The sequence below is a fragment of the Micromys minutus genome, assembly GCF_963924665.1.
Source record: "Micromys minutus genome assembly, chromosome: 21".
Classification (NCBI taxonomy): Eukaryota; Metazoa; Chordata; class Mammalia; order Rodentia; family Muridae; genus Micromys; species Micromys minutus.
In genome coordinates, this window is record NC_137956.1 from 20,155,022 (window position 1) to 20,176,674 (window position 21,653).

At 41.1% G+C, this 21,653-nt stretch overlaps 1 protein-coding gene across 2 annotated transcripts in view; it reads left to right on the top strand.

Moving 5' to 3' along the window:
- CYB5R4 (cytochrome b5 reductase 4) overlaps nucleotides 1–18,678 on the top strand; it is a 53,597-nt gene extending 34,919 nt beyond the window's left edge. The window contains exons 11-16 of one of the 2 annotated variants that reach the window (XM_080933933.1): nucleotides 5,926–6,066; nucleotides 7,270–7,422; nucleotides 9,038–9,188; nucleotides 9,455–9,541; nucleotides 14,683–14,847; nucleotides 18,236–18,678. In XM_080933933.1, coding sequence (XP_080790059.1) covers nucleotides 5,926–6,066; nucleotides 7,270–7,422; nucleotides 9,038–9,188; nucleotides 9,455–9,541; nucleotides 14,683–14,847; nucleotides 18,236–18,290 — 752 coding nt within the window. In that variant the 3' untranslated portion in view covers nucleotides 18,291–18,678. The remainder of the gene's footprint in view (nucleotides 1–5,925; nucleotides 6,067–7,269; nucleotides 7,423–9,037; nucleotides 9,189–9,454; nucleotides 9,542–14,682; nucleotides 14,848–18,235) is intronic. The other variant, XM_080933934.1, reaches the window with a different exon arrangement.
- The last annotated feature ends 2,975 nt before the right edge of the window (nucleotides 18,679–21,653 follow it).

The following is a 21,653-nucleotide window of genomic DNA, read 5'->3' on the forward strand; positions in this document are numbered from 1 at the left end:
AAAATTAACTCAAACAAATCAGTAGCCTTCCTCTATTCAAAGGACAAACATTCGGAGAAAAAAAATCAGGGAAAAGATATCCTTCACAATAATCACAAGCAATATGAAATACCTTAGTGTGACTCTAACTAAGCAAGTGAAGGACCTGTATGACAAGAACTTCAAATCTCTGAAGAAGGAAATTGAGGAAGATCTCAGAAGATGGAAAGATCTCCCATGCTCATAGATTGGAAGGATCAACATTGTAAAAATGGTCATCTTACCAAAAGCAATCTACAGATTCAGTGCAATCCCCATCAAAATTCCAACCCAATTCTTTATAGAGTTGGAAAGAGCAATGTGAAATTTCATCTGGAATAACAAAAGACCTAGAATATCGAAATCCATCCTCGACAACAAGAAAGCATCTGCAAGAATAACCATCCTTGACCTCAAACTATATTACAAGGCAATTGTGCTAAAAACTGCGTGGTACTGGTACAGAGTTAGGCACGTGGATCAATGGAATAGAATAGAAGATCCAGAAATGAGCCCTCACATATATGGTCACTTGATTTTTGACAAAGGAGCTGTAAACATTCAATGGAAAAAGGACAGCCTCTTCAACAAATGGTGCTGGTCCAGCTGGCACTCAGCATGCAGAAGAATGAAAATAGACCCTTTCTTATCTCCTGTACAAAGTTCAAGTGCAAGTGGATCAAAGATCTCCACATTAAACCAGGTACATTGAAACTATTAAAAGAGAAAGTGGGTAAAACCTTAGAACACATAGGCACAGAAGAAAATTTCCTGAACAGAACACCACTGGCTCCTGCTCTAAGGTCAAAGATTGACAAGTGGGACTTAATGAGATTGCAAAGTTTCTGTAAGGCTAAGGACACTGTCAAGAAAACAAAATGGCAGCCAACAGTTTGGGAAAAGATCTTTACCAATCCCATATGTGATAGAGGTCTAATATCCAATTAATACAAAAAACTCAAGAAGTTAGACTCCAGAAAATCAAACAGTCCTATTAAATATGAGCTACAGAACTAAACAAAAAATTCTCAATTGAGGAATATTGAATGGCTGAGAAGCATCTAAGGAAATGCTCGACATCCCTAGTCATCAAAGAAATGCAAATCAAAACAACCCCGAGATTCCACCTCACACCAATCAGAATGGGTAAGATCAAAAACTCAGATGACAGCAGATGCTGGCGAGGATGGGGAGAACGAGGGACACTCCTCCACTGTTGGTGGGGTTGTAAGCTGGGAGAACCACTGTGGAAATCAGTCTGGTGGTTCCTCAGAAAATTGGACATTGTTTTACCTGAAGCTCCTGTTATTCCACTTCTGGGCATATACCCCAAAGATGCTCCAACATTCAGTAAGGACACATGCTCCACCATGTGCATAATAGCCAGAAGCTGGAAAGAACCCAGATGTCCTTCAGTAGATGAATGGGTACAAAAGTTGTGGTATATTTACACCATGGAGGTACTTCTCAGCTATTAGATACAATGACTTTATGAAATTCCTAGGAAAATTGGATGTTTCTAGAGAATATCATCCTGAGTGAGGTAACCCAGTCACAATAGAACAGACATAATATGCAGTCACTGATAATTGGATACTAGCCCCAGAAAGCTCTGAATATCCAAGAAACAATTCACAGATCATATGAAGCTCAAAAAAAGAAAGTCCAAAAATAGAAGCCTTAGTCCATAGAAAACAAATAAAATAAAATATAAAAACAAAAAATATTTCTCAGAAGTAACAAATTAGAGGTAACATTTGTGTAAGATTTGGATTTGTGTGTTTCATTATGTAATATGCCTCTAAATAGCTTAAACATCGTCTTGAATTGTAAATGTTTTTATTTTTTAATGGCAAATAATAGTGTCTAGGTTATGTGGTAAGTGAAAGTGATTTTAACTGTTTTTTTAGTTAAACATTTGCTAATAAAAAAAGGACTAAAGTACTTTAGTACAGCAGTGTTGGCATGGGAAGGCATAGCAAGACTCAGATTAGAGACAGTCTTGTTACTGAGTTCTGCTTCTGAGGTTCTATTAAATCAAGCCTTCAAGAAAGCCGCCCCCACCATGGTTTAAGGCCATTATTTAAATATGAAGCCATAAGTAAAGCAATCAAGTCTCATCCATCTATTTTAGGTAGTAAAACATTTTAGTAGGCTTTAGGAGTATTTCTTAAGACCTGGTTTGTCACTACCATTTAGAAAACCAGACAGGTATATTTAAAAAACAAAAACAAAAACTAGTTAAAACAAAGAGGAATTAATTTAATAATGTTTATTTTTAACTTTCCACTCGAACGTTCTTTTCCATTATCTTTTACCCCAATGTGTTAATTGGTTTGTGCCAATAACACTTGTCATTCTTTGTGCTTCAAGAATGCATCGTGATTCTATTCCTATTATGTGTGAAAGACCTGGTGTAATGTACTGACCCTGTACTACTAGGGGAAGTTAAATGGAGCCTTTTCAAAATTAGTGGAAAAGCTGAATAATTAACAGCAGAATATATTTGGTAATTTAATTCTTGTTAAAGTATATGTAAAGACTTCAACCTTTGTTTCTTCAGAATGCTAATGACCTCGTGAATGAGTTATTTTATCAGTCTTGAAATTCTAATTAGCATTCATGGCATGTGAATGGTTTGTTCTCAGATGTTCAGGACGCTGTGCCCTGCAGTCAGGCTCACTTCTCATTGGTCACTTCCTTAGACACAGACATAGAAGGTGAAACTGGCCTGACCACTGCTCTAGAGCAGGTCACCTTCTAACAGTATGTCTTGTGCTGTGTACTGTAGGACATGGGTGTTTGGGGCATGGGCATCTTTAGGTATTTCTAATTTTAAATAGTTTGTGTTAGTATCTTTTGAGTTATTTTCTATAAACTTCATTTTTACATGTGTAACAATTGAAAGTCATACATTGGTTCAAGAAGTTCTTGTTAAGAATGAAAGATCAAAGATTATAAATTAGGAGATGAGAAAATATTTAGGTAACTGGACAAAGAATGCTTTGGGACTGTGTGGTCAGAGTAGGATGAAGTCACCGACAATCTGCAAATATGTCCTTTTTACACTTGGGAAGACACTAAACCTTCTGCCCTGGTGGCAAACATCTTGGGAAGGCCTATCAAGTTGGGATAGCCCATAACTTCCTGTTCCATCTCATATCTCCTGTCCTGGCCTTGTGACTTTAGGCAAACTTTTAAACTTACACTGGGCTCTGTTCCCACCAGGGAAAATAAGATTGGCCTAGTGGTTTAAAAGTTTGTTAAGGGTAAGAACCTGGCCTTGACTGAGGTAGTACAGACCCTTAACAAGGTTGTTTCTGTCTGTCCTCTGTTGGAGACTTACTGGTGTTTTCTGTTATAGCTTTGTGAAACACTGTTTTTAAGAATGAAAAATATAACTTATTTTCAGTGTTAGTTGTCATCTTATGATTAGTACTTTAGCGTTCTTGAGCATGCCAACATCATATATATTATAAAAAGAGGTTAGGTACTTGGAACAGAGGTTTTTGTTTTACCATTTTATATTAGTCTCAGCTGAAGGTTTTCTTAAGCCATTGTCTATCCTTATGAAGCCGAGAGCCTGACAGGTGGGAAATGCTGCTGTCCCGCGGAAGTAGTTTGTACCATTTGCTCTGCACTGCACCGCGCTGCTCTACGGCTCCACACTTTCCATCCTGTCTGCCGGCCCCACAGTTCTACTGCTAATGCTGTTTCCATGCTATTTACATGGAAGTCTGTGGGTCACAGTAACCCACATTCCCTGGTGGGTTCCATACAGTTGAAGAAAGGTATACTTACTATAGCAAATCCATATGGCCAGCGCAGAAATTTGCAAGTCAAAGATGAATAGTTTTTATCAAACATGGTGTTCCTTCGGCCTGGGAAGAAAGGAAGGCGCCTGCCCTGGGGTTTCTCACTTGAGGAGCACATAGGGCTGTCTTCCATTTAGTCATACCATTCCCCCATAGCAGGAACGGACAAGGCTAAGATTGGGGTACCTGGACTTTTCCTTCTCTTCTTCAACACCATTCTCCCAGGATCTGAAACCTCAAAATTCCCTGCCCAATAGCCCTAAATCCAGTTATATCTAAAGAGTACCCAGGACTGTTGATGGAAGAAGTTGGATGAGCTTGAACATACATGTTCATTCATGCATCTCTGTGTAAACCTACTTGATGACAGGTGAAGATGAAGGAAGAAAAGAGGGCAGACTTGGGCTGTAGGCCTCACCTGTCTCCCTGCGTCATGCTCTGAGAAGCTAAAGAATGCTGAACATTATAAAGTCATGTGTTTTCAAGATGCAACCCAGAACATATTACACGTGACAGTTTTTGTGTGCTGTATAATTTTTGACTATTTTAGACATTCAACATCTGAGCCTTTGGTTGCATTCTCTGTTTGGGGTCTGAGAAAGGTCTAGAGCAGTGGGCCTCAGTTTTCTCAGTGCTGTGAGCCTTTAATCAGCTCCTTATGTTGTGGTGGCCCCAACCATCAAATTATTTTCCTTGCTACTTCAAAACTGTTTTGCTGCCATTATGAATTATAGTCTAAATAACTGTGTTTTCTGATCATCTTAGGTGACCCTTATGAAGAAAGGGTCTTTCGAACCCCAGAGGAATTGATTCCCATAGGTTGAGAGCCAGTTGTCTAGAGAAAAGGATAAAGAGATAGTTTGAACTTTCGTTTCACCTGTTGGTGAGCTTTGTCCTTTGAACCTGTCATTAGTCCAGAACTAGTTAGGCCTTCCAGGATGACTTTAGAATGATATTCCTGGCTGTAGCCAGACCCAAGCCTATTCCCTGGTGCTACAGAGAGGAGACTGCACACATGCGTACCTCCTGAGGTCACAGGTGGGAAGATTGGATGACAGGGTCTTTGGGAGCCACAGGAAAATGAGAATTTGGTTTAATTTTGGCTAAAATTATTTCTGAAAGTTATATATAAATCCTAGTTTTCTGTTAGCCATTGATTGCTAGATTTAGTGGCTTTTGCTTCCTATGATCTGGAGTAAATCTTTCCATACCAAGTTAAATGCAATTAGATGAGCAAGAGGGGGAAAGAAAGAAAGTGATGATTAGGGCAAATGTGTTACTGATCAGTTTTATTTCTGCAACTATTTTCTCAGGAGATAAACAATGATCCGTCTTTAGGGGTAAACTATAGTCAAGAGAATTTATAAATGACAGTGCTTTTAGAATTCCTATAACAAGTATTTAATGTTAATTGTTTTGTGTTGTATAAAGTATTTTAGAAGCATGGCTTTTAAAGTATTTTCAGTATTTATAGAAATACTTGATTTTTTTTTTACTAAAATCTATATATAGCAAAACATTGCCTTCAGCTGCCACTTCAGAAAAGGTTACGTTTGTTTAATAATTTAGACAGTTAAGATGTTTTATTATTCATATGCAAGTACTATATATATACCTATATAAACACAGACATAATACATATTTTTATTTTATCAGAGTGTGTTGCTAAGTGTGTTTAACAGTGACAAGATTGTTAAATTCCAAGTACTCAACTTTCAAAACTTTTTCACTGGAAAAGAAAAAACTTTAGAATGTAAACATCTTTATCAAATACTTTTCACATGTAAAACTAATATCGTCAATATAAAGTCTAAAATAAAGTTACTTAAAAACTAAGCTTAAGAATAAATTAGATGTTAGTGTCTTGAGATATGTTTATAAACAGGTATGAAGAAATAATACTCACTTTATTAAATTATAATACTATTTTTTCAGATTATATATGTGTTTATATGTTTATAAAGTACTTTAGAAAATGAAATTGAAAGTAGCCTTGTAAAGTTAACGAGTTTTAGAGCCGTGAGGTTGGAGTTCTAAGAGCAGAGATGGAGTGTGGGCTTTCTGTTCCTCACCTTCCCGCACTGCCTTCCAGGCTTGTACTACAGACAGTGCCAGTTAATTTCCAAGGAAGACGTTACTCATGATACGAGGCTTTTCTGTCTGATGCTGCCTCCCAGTACCCACCTTCAGGTGCCAGTTGGGCAACATGTTTACCTCAAGCTCAGTGTCACAGGTAAGGGAAACGGAGGCTTGGGTGGGGTTGGGGAGTTACTGGCCTTTCTGGGTACCTGGCTTTAATGGCAGGGTTTGTGGATGTGAGCGATGTCAGACTGTGTCTGCGCTGCTGGACACGTGGAGTCTCCAGTAGGAAGGAGGGAGTGTCACAGAACACTAGGAACAGATGTGTGTCGTTGGAATCTCCTAGGGGCTGTCACATTTATGAGATTGAACCAATAACATTCAGAATGAGTGGGTAATGGTACTCAGTTTCCTTATGTGTGTTACTAGTACTCAATGTTCAAAACTATGTTCCTTGCTGTGTGAGTGGATTTTCCCCATTATTTCATCTTAAATTTCCTTTACTTGTTTAAATTGCTCCCGTTCTTACTGATAGCCACCATTTTCTTGCCTCTTGAAGCTGCAGAACCCTGCCTTCAGCCTGTGTTTGCAGTGTTCCCTCTTGTAGACTCCCTTCTGAGATTGGTAGAGGTGGTGTCCCACGATGGCACTGTCAGTTATTTCTCGTCGTCTTCATGGACACCAGATCACTGTGCATGAGCTGCTGTCTTCTTTGGCATAGTTTTTAACCAGTGAGTTTTAGGTGTCATATGAGCTAATAAGAGACAAGTATAAAATTTTGGTCTTTCAAATGTTTGGTGACTTTGTTTCCTCTGGAATCTGGTAAAATCTGTATTATGTACTTTCATTTTTCTTTTAAAAAATAATACGTCCCATGAGATAATAGGATTATATTGCTTTATTCGGATGACAAAATAATTTTATAACATTAAAACAATTGAAAATATGTAAAATTAAAGGTGAAGTGCCTCCTTTCCTTCCCTAGTGCTCTCATTGGTGATCACTCACCGTTGCTAAACATGTGACTTATTGTTGGAATTGTCTGTCTTTATTATTATATTTCCATGGGAAATTTTGATGTTACTTTATTATAGCCCATTACAAAGCTCATACACTTATTTAGATTCATTATCATAGACTATATTTAATAAACAATAAAAAAGACTATATAATGGTTAACCATTGGTTTATTAAAATTATAGCCCTGAGATGTATGTAAATGTAAGGGAACATCTCATTAGAGGTATATGTACATTAGCTTTGTGTACACACTGATAGCATCATAAGATTTGTATTTTATCTTCATTAAGAGCTTTTAAATATTATACTTTTCTTTGTTTTGATGTTTTTTTTTCAGGTGCAGAAATAGTAAAGCCATATACACCCGTATCTGATTCCTTACTCTCAGATTTTAAAGAACCAGTTTTTTCCCCAAATAAATACATCTACTTTTTGATCAAAATTTATCCTGCTGGACTCTTCACGCCAGAGCTTGATCGTCTTCAGATTGGTTAGTAATGCTGCATTTGTAGCCTTGTTTGTGCTATAGATTGGTTAGAGAGCCTGCTGTCTCTATGTGGGAGTCTCTTAGTATGTCAACAGTGGAAGTCATCCTCTCTTTGTCTTGTGTTCCGTGTCCTCCATCTTTATTATTTGCCACATCTCTTTTCATCTCTGCCCTTCTCTGGAGACTTGCTCATTCCCTGAATTAAATCAGCCACGTTTGATGTCATCTTTCCTCCCATCCCCTGAAAGCAAGTCGTTATCCTTTCTGTTTTTCCCTCTAACCAATCTTTCACACATGCTCTAACTGGTATCTTTCTCTTCATCTGCATCCCAGTAACTTTCCAGGCTCCTCTGAAAGTTGACTTACTTTTGTTGTTCCTCAGTTTTGAAGCCTCTGGTGGATCTGCTTTAGCTGTGCTGCCCATTTCCCCACAAGGCTGACAAGGACCTGCGGGGCTCTCTAACTTTTGTGCTTCGTGAACCCCCAGTTTGTTATCCTCATTCTTAGGTTCCTAACGGAGCCTCATCTAGAATGCCTGTTGGCCCTTCCTTTGCTGTATTCCTTCCTTTAGAGACTCAACAAAGTGGCACTTCAATTATGAAACCACCCTTCTCCTCTGAATCACTTAGTAACCGTCACTCATGCTCTGTGATAAGGATTGTGGGCACACAGCTTGTTTGTAAGACTGGCACTTCCAGGTAGAAGCTGTCTCTTTTGTCTATTTCCAGGACCTAGCATGACCGTTGGCACATACTAGGCTGTCAGGAAATGGACCTTGAAAGACTCTGGAGATTCAAAACACTTTCCTTGTTTCTCATCCTTTCTCTCTGTTTTATCATTTTCTTCATCTCATTTTTACTATTTTTTTCCTCTCTCTTACTGGTAGAAATGCCCTTCCTATATCTTCATCAGCATTAGCTCACACTGGGGCAACAGAGCAGCCTGTCACTGAAGTCTGAAAGTTGACTTAGTAATCCACCTATAGTATGATTGTCCCTTAAACTACTATTACTATCCTGTGGTGGAAAACATAGGAAGTTATAAGCACCTAAACATTTTAAAATACAGTATTTAAAACAAGTTCAAAATAATGAACAGTTTTTTTTTTTTTAACTTTTTAAGTAACAGTGGAGATTTCTGAATGTAGCCCTGGTGACAGTGTTTTTCTGAGAGAGGTATGTACTGTCTGTCAGCCACAGACACTGGGCACTCATTTTACAACTGCCCAAGTACAGTTGGTTCCTCATCTTGCTGTTTTCTTAGGAATTAAACTCGTAATAGCTCATCTTGTTTCAGTCGGTCCCCCTTTTCAAGTATTACTAGAGAAGCTGATGACACATCCCAGTGTAAGGCTTTAGAATACATCTATTTCTAATTTCTCCTGCTAAGATTGACCCTACTAACCAGTGTGTGAACAGCAGATATCTATTCTCCACTGACCTTGTATTAATTACCCATTGGTGTCTGATGACGGCCTCTGCAGCTCCTTTTCCACTGTACCCATGGATGTGGCAAGCACAGGCCAACCCTGTCACTTCCAGGGCTCTGTCCCTGTTTGCCGTCCAGCTATCTTGCTGTGTTTTGTTGTCTGATTAGTTTGTGTTGTTTATTTCTCTAGGAGATTTCGTTTCTGTAAGTGGTCCTGAGGGCAATTTTAAAATATCCAAACTCCAGGACGTAGAAGATCTCTTTTTACTGGCCGCCGGAACAGGCTTCACACCGATGGTTGCTGTACTGAATCACGCTTTAACTCACGTGCCCAGTCTCAGGTATGTGCCCTTGTTTCTGGTTGCTTGTGTTTGGGAGGTTTTGAGTGCAGGGCATCCATCGTACATGGGCAGGTCACTGAAGTTGAGTGGCCTTGCTCCTGTTGCCCGAGTGATCATCTGCCATTCTGCCTCCTCCTCACAAGTTAGCGCTTCACTCTCGTGTCATTTTCTCTCTCATTCCCTTCGAACATTTCCACTTGTGCATATTTCAAAAGTCATAGTGACTTACATAATATGAGTTTTCCTTTTTTTTTTTTCCTTTTAAGGAAGGTGAAGTTGATGTTCTTCAATAAAACAGAGGACGATATAATTTGGAGGTGCCAGCTAGAGAAATTGGCATTAAAAGATAAAAGGTATTGCACCTGTTAACCCAAATTTAAGTGTTTATATGTTGATGTAATGTGGATGGCTGAAGTACAGTTGAATGTCACGGCGTTTCTCAGGTCCTCTAGTAAGCCCTACCTGTGTGCTGTCCCGGAGAGGCATTTCTCACACTGTTTGAAAGACTGGCTTCATTTTTAGTTGATTGAGTTGATGTGTGTTACTAGTTCTATTGCTGGTTTTCTTCTTACGCTGGTATTATTAATATGAAACACATCTTGTCAACATGAACTCAGGGAGAAAGAGTAGCACAGCAAGAGCTTATGTCATTAACAAGAACAGCAGTGTAGCAGACAGCTGAAAGCAGTACAAATTCAATAATATTGAGCTAGATGGGCTACCATACTTCCTAGAACATTTCTGTAGTCATCGGTTTCTGAGATTGCCAGGATTTTCTAAGTTGCATAGACTATCTGAGGTGATTACTTATTTTCATGTAGTCTCATCAAAATAAAATTTACAGTCCTTGAAAAGTCTGAACACTCTTAGAAACCACCGTCCCTAAGGGCTCATACGTGGTGTCTTAGTCAGGGTTTCTATTCCTGCACAAACATCATGACCAAGAAGCAAGTTGGGGAGGAAAGGGTTTATTCAGCTTACACTTCCACATTGCTGTTCATCACCAAAGGAAGTCAGGACTGGAACCCAAGCAGGTCAGGAAGCAGGAACTGATGCAGAGGCCATGGAGGGATGTTACTTACTACTTACTGGCTTGCTTCCCCTGGCTTGTTCAGATTTCTTATAAAACCCAGGTCTACCAGCTCAGAGATGGTATCACCAACAATGGGCTGGGCCCTCCCCCCCCCCCCCCCCCATCACTAGTTGAGAAAATGCCTTATAGCTGGATCTCATGGAGGCATTTCCCCAACCGAGGCTCCTTTCCCTGTGAAAACTCCAGCTTGTGTCAAGTTGACACGAAACCAGCCAGTGCACATGAGTCCTGAACTGTCAGTAATAAAGGGGCTTTTTGTTCTGTTCCCTGTTACTTTCCACATCCTGTCTCCTTCAGTGAGTGTCTCACAGGTCAAGGCTGTCACCTGAGCATGGTTACCCTTGGAGCACTACTGTTATTAGCCTGGCTAAAGCCTCCACTTGGGCATATTTATTCTGCTGAGGCAGCTGAGAATGAGTTCAAGGAATACAGATGGCCTAGTTCCAAGCTTTCACTTTCAATGTTTCAGTGGGAAACATTGACCCAAGAATAGTGTAGCGCAAACCCTAGTTCCCATGTCCTCAGCTTTAAACCTACTGCTTTTGGGGCAGGAGAGATGTCAGGGAGTTAAGAGCCCTTGTGGCTATTGCAGAGGACAAACATGGTGGCTTACAACCATCCATAATTCTGGTTCCAGGGTATCCAGTCTCCTCTTCTGAACTTCACAGGCACCAGATATACACATGATAGATATATGTGCACACAGGTAAAACACTCATTTCTAGAAAAGAAAAATAAATCAGTCTTCTTAATTTAAAGAAATGGAACTGTTCTTTAAAAATTGCTTAACTTCATGGGTTAGTGTCTTTATATTCAAAGAGTGTTGCTTCTTCTGCTGTCTTTGCTAAACAGCTTGGAGGTTTGGGGAAGACCTTATAAATGTGCTGGGAACTGGGAAGCTATCGCTGGGGTGTGTGAAATGGGTTAGAGGCCCTCAGAAGGAGAGAATGGTTTGTCTTATTAGAGCTCCTGTTTCACAAACTTTAAAGATTTTTAAATCGATGTGGGTAGGTGTAGTGACAATTTGGGAGTTGTGGTGTCTTTAAAACAGAAATATAAGAATATGGTTTTATTTTAATCCCAGGTATGGGATATGGAGCTGCTTCAGATTATCCACAGCAACTGACAAGAATTATCTCTTGCTCTATTTTGCCAGTTGCAGATAGTTTCTGCATTTGTGTGATATTTGGAATTTTCAAAGGGTATATAACTTCTAGGACCCCAAAGGTGAGGTGGATTTTTAGTTGTAGTTTGCTAAGTAGTTGTGTTTAAAGAAGAAATAAGAAATTAGATACCCTGATAGTGAAGACCAAACTTGTCCCAAGGGAACTTGATACCCCTAATCAGCAGGAAACAGTCTAATGATAACACCACCCTATTTCTGACCCCTGGCTTTAGTCAGGGACTCTTCTTTCCTCTCCTCTCTGTCCTTCTTTCTCTCTTAGCCAGTGTTAAGGGGTTAAATGTGTGGAAGAAAAAGAACCCACAAAGTATTAAAATTAATTAACAAATGTTTCTAGTAAATCTTTTACAGAAGTAGTAAATTCCTTAAAGAGAATTTTTATAAAATTTAAAAGATCTGAGGGTTTCACCTGACGCTGTGACAGTAGAATAGGGAAGTGTCATGGACAAGTGTGAGAATTGGGAAGGAAGTGGTTTTGAAAGCAAGAAGGAGAAATTAGTTGCTAGATAGACAGACTCTGTATATGTCAGAGTGGACACTGTTTGTCCACTTTACATTTTTTTAATACATTTATTTATTCCTGGTGACTTTTTAGTCTACTGTTAATCCCGCCGTCTGCGACTAAGACCACCACCACACTCTTAAGGCAAGTTTGAAGCAAGCTTTTTTAATACCAGGAGGATGGATCTCTGACCAGGTCCATCTCTGGGTTTCCAGGAAATGGCCACAGGTTGTGTTTTTGCAGGGCTTATAAATGCAAAACTGATAATTCACCACATTTCTCAGGATGGAGCAAGCACACATCCTGCCATGTTTCCTGCCTGTGTGGCTCCAGGTCACATGTGAACAAGCACATCCAGTGCATCTGGGTCAAACAGCACAAACGGGAACTCATTCTTAACGGCAAACAGAACTCAACCTGTAAGGGGTATTCTTCCTGTTTTGGTCTCACACCACATGTACATTCTCAAGGAGCAAGTCCAGGTCTCTACCCCATCCTTTTCTCTCCTTGTCACTTTGCATTTTGTGGGTTGTCTGAACTTGTTTTCAGGCAACCTTTCAACAATCCTAATTTTTTTTTAGCACATTGGATCTAAAGTGGCTTAGTGCTGCAATTGTGTCAAACAGAAGATTCCCAGAGAAGACACTACAGTGATTTGAGACATGACATCATCTGCCTTAATGTGGACTTGCTCCCACTCTGGGTAAAACACTTTTCTCATCCAGGACGGCAGCATCTTCACAGTAACCTTAAATGATCCATGTTGTCTTTTCAGTCTATTCATTGAGTACCAGACTGTAGGCAAGGAACCATTATGTAACTGAGTACAGAAAGCGTGCAAAGGCATACTGTTTACGTAGAGCTCAGTGTCTCATTGTCTAAGTAGGTGCTCGTAGAAATGGTCAGCCTTCCTTAAAAAGCGTACTACTAAAGGAAGGTTAAGAACGGGTATCCATTTCAGCTTGTGGAGAATTCTCTCTGACTTTACATCTTAGCAGTTTTATTTTAGTGAAAGGGTCATTGGAAATAGAGCTGTAAAAGGCCATCTTTTGCTTTTGATTCCCCATAGTAGAAAGACATTTGGATAAAAGATAGTAACAGTGACCTAGTGAAACAAGGTGAGGTTGAGTGTCCCTTATCCAGAATGACTGGAACCAGAAGTCCTTCCAATGTCAGAGTTTGAGAGTCCCCAGTGTTTGCATAGACTTCACCACCTGAGCTTCTCTAATCTGAAATCCTAAGTACTCCAGAATGCAGGAGAACATGGCGAGTGCAGTGTGGGCTCATTTGTGATGTTTGAACACGTTGAGTTGCAGTTTTCAGCTGTTCTTGCTTACCCCTGTGTTTGGGGAGGCAATTCTAAGCATGGTTAGAATTACTGTGGAGACTAAGTGGGGACCTTGATGGGAAAAACTACCCAGTTCTCAGGTATTTTGAAAATTGTGATTGGTCTAATGAATGTCCTGAGAAACCTCTGAGGTAGGGCCTATGTGCAGAGCTGGGAGAGTTTTCTGACCTCTGACTGGTGCTCTTATTTGGTCTGCAGCTGCACCTGGCCTGTCGGTTCTTGGGAGTGTCAGCCAGCCAGCATAGCCACATTAAGGCTGCAGCACTGGCTGCAGTCTATTCTCACTCAGTTTCCTCATCTCTCACCCAAATCCTCTTGGAGCATTCCCCACGCCAGGCTTAGACTGATATGTGAGCAGGGCCTTTTGTTCTTCAGAAAGGAGTAGGTTGTATAAAAGTCCAGTGCTATTCAGATGGCAGTGTTTCAGGTAGCAGGACTTTGGTTTTCTAGTTTTTGGCCAGCAGTTCACTTAGTAGTTCACTAAATTCTGTGTCCTTTCCTTAGGTTCTGTGCTCTGGTTCCATAATGTTTTAGTGCTCCTGTGTTTTTGCCACTAGGGCTACCGTAGCCAAAGCTCACACCATGACTACTTTCATGGAGTTTAGGATTTGAAGGGAAAATGGACTACATGCTTGCAACTTGAAGCTGTGAGTAAAGACACACAGTAAAAGAGCCCAGACCAGCAGGGCCGGTCATAGAATTTGCTGATGGACTTGAAGCTTGAGCTAAGATCAGAAGAGTGGGTCATCGAGGAAGACTGAGTAGCCAGTGTCATGTTGTGGAGACGGAAGGCTGGAGCCAGGGCTGCTCATAGGCTGTATATGACGGGTGAGAGGAATGCTAAGTAAGGTTCTGGCTTACACAACCAAGTGAACAGGTACCATTCACAGGGTTAGGACCAGGCTCTGGACATGGAGACAGATCTCCCTGATTTGGAACTACAGGGGTAAGAAGTCATGTAGGCTTCTTAGCCATAGCGAAATTTGTGGTGCATATTTAAGCAGGGATGAAAGTACCTGTCTCTGGAAGTTGCACTTTTCTGAGACTCATATAGGTAGTTATTAATGCCAGTGTAACAGCCTCTGAGATCCCATGAAGGTCTCTTGCTGATGATTTCAAGAAAACAAAACCGTAAAACAATCAAACCACTGCCCTAGTCATAGAAAGGCTAATCCTTACATTGCCCTTACCCACAGCAAAACCAATCCTTAGGGAATCCGCATCCATGTGTGTGTCTTTGTTAAATGTTTACTTAGAACCCATCCAGTCTTCACAAGCTGACTTTTGGGAAAGGAGACTTACTGGTCTTGAAATGTGACGATAGTGGGTTTGAAATGACAGACTTTGAAAACTCTTTTCTTGTCCTAGATTTCATGTTGAATTTGTTCTCTCGGCACCTTCTCCAGAATGGAATGGCAAACAGGGACATGTGTCACGAGCTCTTCTCTCTGAATTTTTGCAAAGAAGTTTAGAAAACTCTAGAGTCTTCCTTTGCATCTGTGGACCAACACCATTTACAGATGAGGGGATAAGGTGAGTGGCCGTGGGGGAGCTGGAACCCAGAAGTGAACGCTCACGTAGAGAGCACCGGGCCAGCCCTTGGCTCTTCCTGTCCTGCCATCACACACTTAAAGCTGTGCTGCTATGAAGGCAGTGGAGCTCCTAGTCCCCATGCTAGGGCAGAGTTTGGGGCCTGGGTTGTGCTTAGCATCGGATGCAACAGTCGATGTCATTTGCCTGTGGCTGTCAAGAAGAGTTAGAAGCATCTTTTTGTTTTTTTAATGTTGAGCTCTCAATCTCATCTTCACCACCTTCAATGTAAATAATTGTGAGTAAGCCATTTTTCTTTTAGTGTGGCTCTCTGCCTTTATTCTCTGCAGCTGTATAGGGGTTGGAAAATAAAACAGTGATCCCACGTCAGGCAGCAAGTCATAGGAAGATGCTACATTGCACTACATTAAGTAAGCTAGACCATAACCAGACTACACAATGAAAACTACTTTCTATGATACCTTAAAATATTTGGTTAAATGTAGCAAGTACTGAATTCTTAGACTAGAAACTCCATGAGTTTGTTTTGTATAAACCCAACATTTTATAGATAATGTGAGTTTAATTTTATTGTAAAATTTATTTACAAAAATCCCCGACTCCAAGTTTTAAAGAAGCATTCCCTTTTATTGGAAATCGAGGCTAAGTGCTACACTGTTTGTACTGTGGCTCACATGTCAGAGCGTCTCAGGCTGCAGTGATGCTATTGGGCAATGGGAACTTCAAACCTTCAGCATGGGAAGACAGGGAGATCCATCCACACCCCCATCCTTGCAGAACTCCATTCCTCCCCCATGAATGGTAGTCTGCTGGAGCCCCTGGGGCCAGGTCTTCTTCATTTTCATTCACTTGGTTCAGCACATCTTAGCCACTCTGATGCAGACTGGAGCCACGTGATATGCTCATTAAATAGTAGGTTGTCTTGACTGTAGGATTTTCACATGCTGAAAAGCAACCGTAATCTCTATAGCTCATTTCTCAAAACTAATCTACTGAGTTTTGATTGGCTCGGCTAGGAAGCTCAGGGAGGCAGTTAACCATTCCCCATGGCTTCCTGAAATTACCTCTTCTGAACAAGCTTACGGAGCCGCCTGTCAAGGTGACTTGACCCAGCTCAGTGTTTGCACTTCAGAGCTTCTGCCTTGTGGCTTTAGCTCAGACTCATTTCCTTGATTTCTCTTCATTACCATCCTAATGGACTGTGTCTTTCTTTCTGTCTAAGACCAGGTCTTAGTGTGTATCCCTGGCTGACCTCAGACTTAGAGATCTGCCTGCCTCTGCCTCCTGGGTGCTGTGGTTAAGGTGGGCATCATCATGCCCAGCTAATGTGCCTTTCAAATCAAATGTGACAATAGGATCTTACTTTATCCTAGTTTTGTTCTGTAAAATAAAGGCCTTTCCCATCCTCATTACTAATACCTCCAGACTTAATCTCATGTCTGCTGCATGTTGCAAATCAATTCTCCATCTCTTCCACTTCCACATCAAGCTGTGGATCAAGAATACTCTAAGACATTGCCCTGGCACTGAACATTTGCACAGTTGCTGTCACCACTTCCCAGACACCACAGCATAGCTGTACAGCAGTAAGGTTGTTTGATGTATGTAACTAGTCCAGAGGTCACTTAAAATGTCTTCGAGATGTCCACACATAGGGCACACATACACTGCCATTTTATGAGGGTTACAGTGTCTGCAGACTTTGGTGTCTGCGGCTAGGCCTAGATCTAAGCCCTCTTAGTACTAGCTACATAGCTAGCTGTATTCTGAGTGCACCTCCTCACTTCATGAGCACTTGTCAGTTTGTGTGGTAAAGGGTTAGAAGCCTGTACTTTAAAAACCAAAGAACTGATAATGACACTTTGACCCACTCACTACCTTGTTCAAGAATAAGTAGATTCAGCTTCAGAGGCTCACACTATCCTGTGATGAAACAAATGTGACTGAAATATAGATAAATCTTTTATATATATTTATGTGTGTGTGTGTGTGTGTGTGTGTGTGTGCGCGCTATAAACAAATACAGCTTAAAGCATCATAGTCAGGTACTGTCTGCCACCTAAGGGTGGTTTGAGGAGACCAGAACTATGTGATCATAAAAGACCTGTGAGGTTATAAATGTAGGCTGCCATGGTTCCAGAGCTATTTGTGATGTACACACCTGTAACTCCGGCATTCTGGAGGCAGAGGCAGGAAGGTGGGGAGTTCCAGAACAGCCTGAGCTATATATACAAACAGAAAGAAGCAGAGCTAGGGGTGTAGCTCAGTGTTAGAATGTCTGCTTCTCAGATATATGACCATGGGCTCATTCAAAGCAACACATACAATCCAGTCAGAGAGTAGGAGAAGGGCAGAGAGAAATAGGTATGTTAAAAGTGTTCAGATGAGTAGACTGTACTTACAGTGAAGCCCTTCCCTGGGGGAGACAGTTTACATTCTACAAAAGTAGGATAGGCCCCCAGAGTGGCTTGCCTGCTGCATCCTGACATGTGGCCATCTGAGTCCTTGCTTTGAATATTCCTGCTCTGGACAGACAGTGCTGAATGAGTACTTTCCGCAGCCACCTTTATGGTCTCAGACTCTGGTTTGTATGATTTTACAAGGGAAGTATATTTCAGCAGTGGTGTGTGTCCCACCAGTCACTTTGAAAACTGGTGAATAAACGTGGGAAGTAAAGCATTTATTCTGCCTTTTTTCTGTGACCGAGTTGCTGGATAGCCACATAACCACAGATTGTGTTTTCTTTGTAGAATCTTTTAGTTGATCAGTGAAGAAGGAACGATGGAAGCAGAATCTTAGATTTCATAGGTCGCCAGTGGTTGCTAGCATCTAACAAGAGAGGCAGCCATATATAATAATCTTACAGTAGTAACACTATATAAAGTAGACAGAGAATTAAGTCCGTGTATAATAAAGTCCTAGAATCCATACATTTAATTAAGTGTGAGGACTAGAGGTCACAGGGTTATTGAAGAATGTCACAGGAATGCAGCAAGTAGAACTGTGGACTAGTCCACAATAAAAATAGTATCGTTTCCACAGATAAACTGCAGAACATGGCAGAGGTGGGAGCAAAGGGAAGATGGACCTTAGAGACCAAACATATCCAAGAACGTGTCTGTCATTCATCAGGACTGAATTATAATTGGATCTTGACTCAAATCATTTAAAATTAGTGGCATTTGTGAAACTGTTAAATTTGAACACTGGTTAAATAGCTGAAGCTGCTTGGTAATTAAGTTTTTGGTGCATTCATTGTGTTCTTAAACAAACATGACGAAAACGTAAGGAGGGTATGCTGGAAAAGTTTGATCTCATGACTTTATCTGTAAACACCTTCCCTAAAAGTCATACGTGTTTTGTTTTTCAGGTTGCTGCATGATCTTAACTTTTCCGATGATGAGATTCACGGTTTTACAGCATAACAAAAGCTGCCATGTCTTTTATTCACCTAGTTTATATTTGTGATGCCTAGGATTTTTTAAAAGAATTTTTGTACGTACGAAATGTTAATCAGAGCCCTGGCTTCCGTTTCTGGAATGAAATCATGTGTCTTCAGTACAAGTAACTAACTTCTTGGTTTAATTTTGTACCATGACTTGTTTTCCTGCTGATGCCTGACCAGGAACGTCAGGTGCATACAGGAGTTGCTGTTATGGACTACAAGTTTTCTCACCACTGAAACTGTACCGCTGTTCTGCAGTAAACACTTGCATTTTATGACATGATAAACTAAGCAATCACTTTGGTCACTTTTTATGCTGCAAGATATCTTCTGAGCAATACAGATTAAACTTTACACTGCACTGTTCACTCAGGAATTGATGGTGTGTGTCCTCATTAGTCTTAAAACACGGAACGCTGTAACTATTGCTGGTCCAGGTTTGTGGGTGTCCATGGAATCGATACGAATAGAATAAAACTATACTTCATACTTTCTACTCCCTGTGGTGGCTGTGTGGCTGAAGGTAACAAATACAGTGCTTGTCTTAAAGGGAATTTTATTTATGTACTAATTAGTTTTTGAGTCTCACTTTATAGTTTTGGTTGGACTGAAATTAGTTATGTATGCCAGGTTGGCCTAAAACTCCTGCTTCTGCTTCCTGCTGCTGGGATTACAGGTGTGTGCTACCATACCTGAGCTTAAAGGAAAATTTAAAGACACCAGTAGAGTTCAAATTCCACTCGCCAGGTGGTGGAAGAAGAGAACCAACTCTGAAAGATAGTCTCAACTGCACACCGTAGCGTTCTCCAACACACACGGTACTAAATACACTTAGTCTCTAAAATTGTTTAAATGCCAGTAAAAGATATTACAATTCTTCACGCTTGCAGTATGAGACTAGGCGACTGAACACTAGTTACAAGAACAGTAACAACTATCAGCCCAGACCAAAGGTATTAGCAAAGATTGAAGTATGGCATCCAGCCCATGGCCTGAGATAGTTAATTAATCCTCTGCAGACCTTTCCACACCAGCTGGGAAGAGGAACATTCTGTCTGAAGGTTTCTTTCCAGGCTGGCTGCTGCCCCAGCTGCTGGTAGATGAGTGAGGAGCTCTGGTGTAAGCAGCCTTCAAATCCCTTTAAACCTTGAATTCATTCTGCCTGGAGCTATCAAGAGCTTTTCTGAAGGATATGTTAATGGAGTAGGTCCCAATCCTTCCAGCAGCAGTGTTTACACACACAGTGGGGAGGAGTCATTCCCTGGTTGTCCGCAGTTTTGTAAATAGCTACCACGTCTGAATGAATGGCCTGGCCAGCTGACAACAGTGTGGCATTAGTACTTCCCAAAGGACCAGAGCATAGCTTCTGAAGCCTCTGCTGGCAATGGCTGGCTGAACACTGTATTCCTGTGTCTCCCTCTTGTGAGGTAGGAAAACAGCTGCCCAGGTGCAGCTCTGCTGCTCCCACCATCGTTTTCCACCGGCAGGAGGCGTGTGCATCTTTTTAATTATTTCCAGTAATTCATTGCTAATACGTTGATTAACTCACATGAACCGCTTTGTTTTTCGTCTTTTTAAACCTTTTTCTCCTCCATTCCTGTTGCGGTTACTTCGAGCAAAGTTTCCCTATGTCTTTCTATCTCTTCTTTGCTCCTCCTCTTTTGTATTTGAGAACAAGAGGAAACCCAGAAGCACCCTTTGGATAATTTCTACACACACAGTAGTTTACATCCTAGTTCCCAAGTTGCGGTCTGATTTGAGAATCAGTCCAGGATCAGATTTGATGACTGTTACAGATTTTTGTCTACTTATTGATTGGATAATTTGTTCTTCAGGTGCTTTTTAATAGAAGTCTTTGTATATTCTAGGGTCTGGCCAAGATTCTGTAAGGGTCTGTTGTTTGTTGAAGAGTGATACCCGAGGTTCAAGTAGCAATGCAGAAGCAAAGAGCATTTTATTCTGCAGAAACCCAGCATTCCGGGGCCTCTCATTCCAAGATGCAGAGACAACCAAGTGAGCTCGAAGAAGTCATTGTCTGCACCATCAGTGGTTTGGTTTAATTTGGTTTGTTTTCTAGTAGTTTTGGTGTTAAAGCCTTTGGTCCATTCAGAGTTGATTTTGTATATTTTCTACACAGAGATATTGTTTCCCCACCACATGGGTTCAAGAGGCTACCTGTTTCTAGGGTGTGCTGTTGGCACCCTCATAAATCAGATGTGTATGTGTCTGGGTCTTCGTTCCATGCCACTGGCCTACGTGTCTGTTTCCACAAAGGTAGCATGCTGCATTTGTTACTCTGGTGTTGCATAGTATAGCAATAAGTCAGAAATGAGATGCCCTTGGCTATTTGGTGTGATGGTTTGAATGAGGAATGTCCCCAGAACCTCTGATATTTGAATGCATGACTCCCAGTTGATGGCACTGCTTGGTGAGGTTTAGGAGGTGTGAGGTGAGTCACTGCTGGTGGCTGTGAGGGTATATAGCTTTGCACTACTTGTAGTTGATTCTCTGCCTCATGCTTGTGGCTAAGGATGTGAACTTTCAGCTTCCTCCTTGGGCTGCCATGCCTCCCTGCTGTGATGGACTCCAGCTGTGTGGAACCATGACCCAAAGTAACCCCTCCTTCTGTAAACTGCTTCTGGGTGTGGTATTGTCATAGCAACTGAAAAGTAGCCAATACATTGGGTTGTGGTACCTTATGGAGTTAGGGTTGTTTTGTCTATATCTCTGAAGAATATCATTGAATGCCTGATTTCCTCTTTAAAAACACATTTTTGTTTTTATTTCTGTTGCTGTCAGAAAAAAAAAAAATCACCACAAGCTTGATGACTTTAAACAGCATGCTTGAGTTATTTCCTGTCCTCTGCGGAAGCCAAAGCCCAAGTAAGGACTGTGAGCCAGGCTGGGCTCTTCTGCAGAGGCTCCAAGGACACTTGTTCCCCCAGCCTCCTTCAAGTATCAACATGTGATCAGAGCATCTGTTCCCTGGCCTCCAGGGCACCTGTACCGCAGTTGCGGTAGGACCTCCCACATCTCCCTCGGGGCCAGCCTGCTTCCAGCACTGTTAGACTGTGTACTTCTCAGATGTTGAAGCTCGGCATTCTTCCAGCCACAGCTTCCTTGCCCCACCCAGAGAAAGCCCATTGCTTTGAGCAAGCTCTTGTATGTAGAACGGACCCACCATTCTTCTGCCCTGTGACACGGTGTAAGAAGGTTGCAGTTGAGAAGGTAGGGTGTTGAAGGCTTTTGGAGCCATCCTGTGTGTCTGTTTATAAAGAATCATATCTGGCTACAGTAGTGTGATAGGAGGGTTAGACTGTGTAGCTATCACTGCAGACTGCCA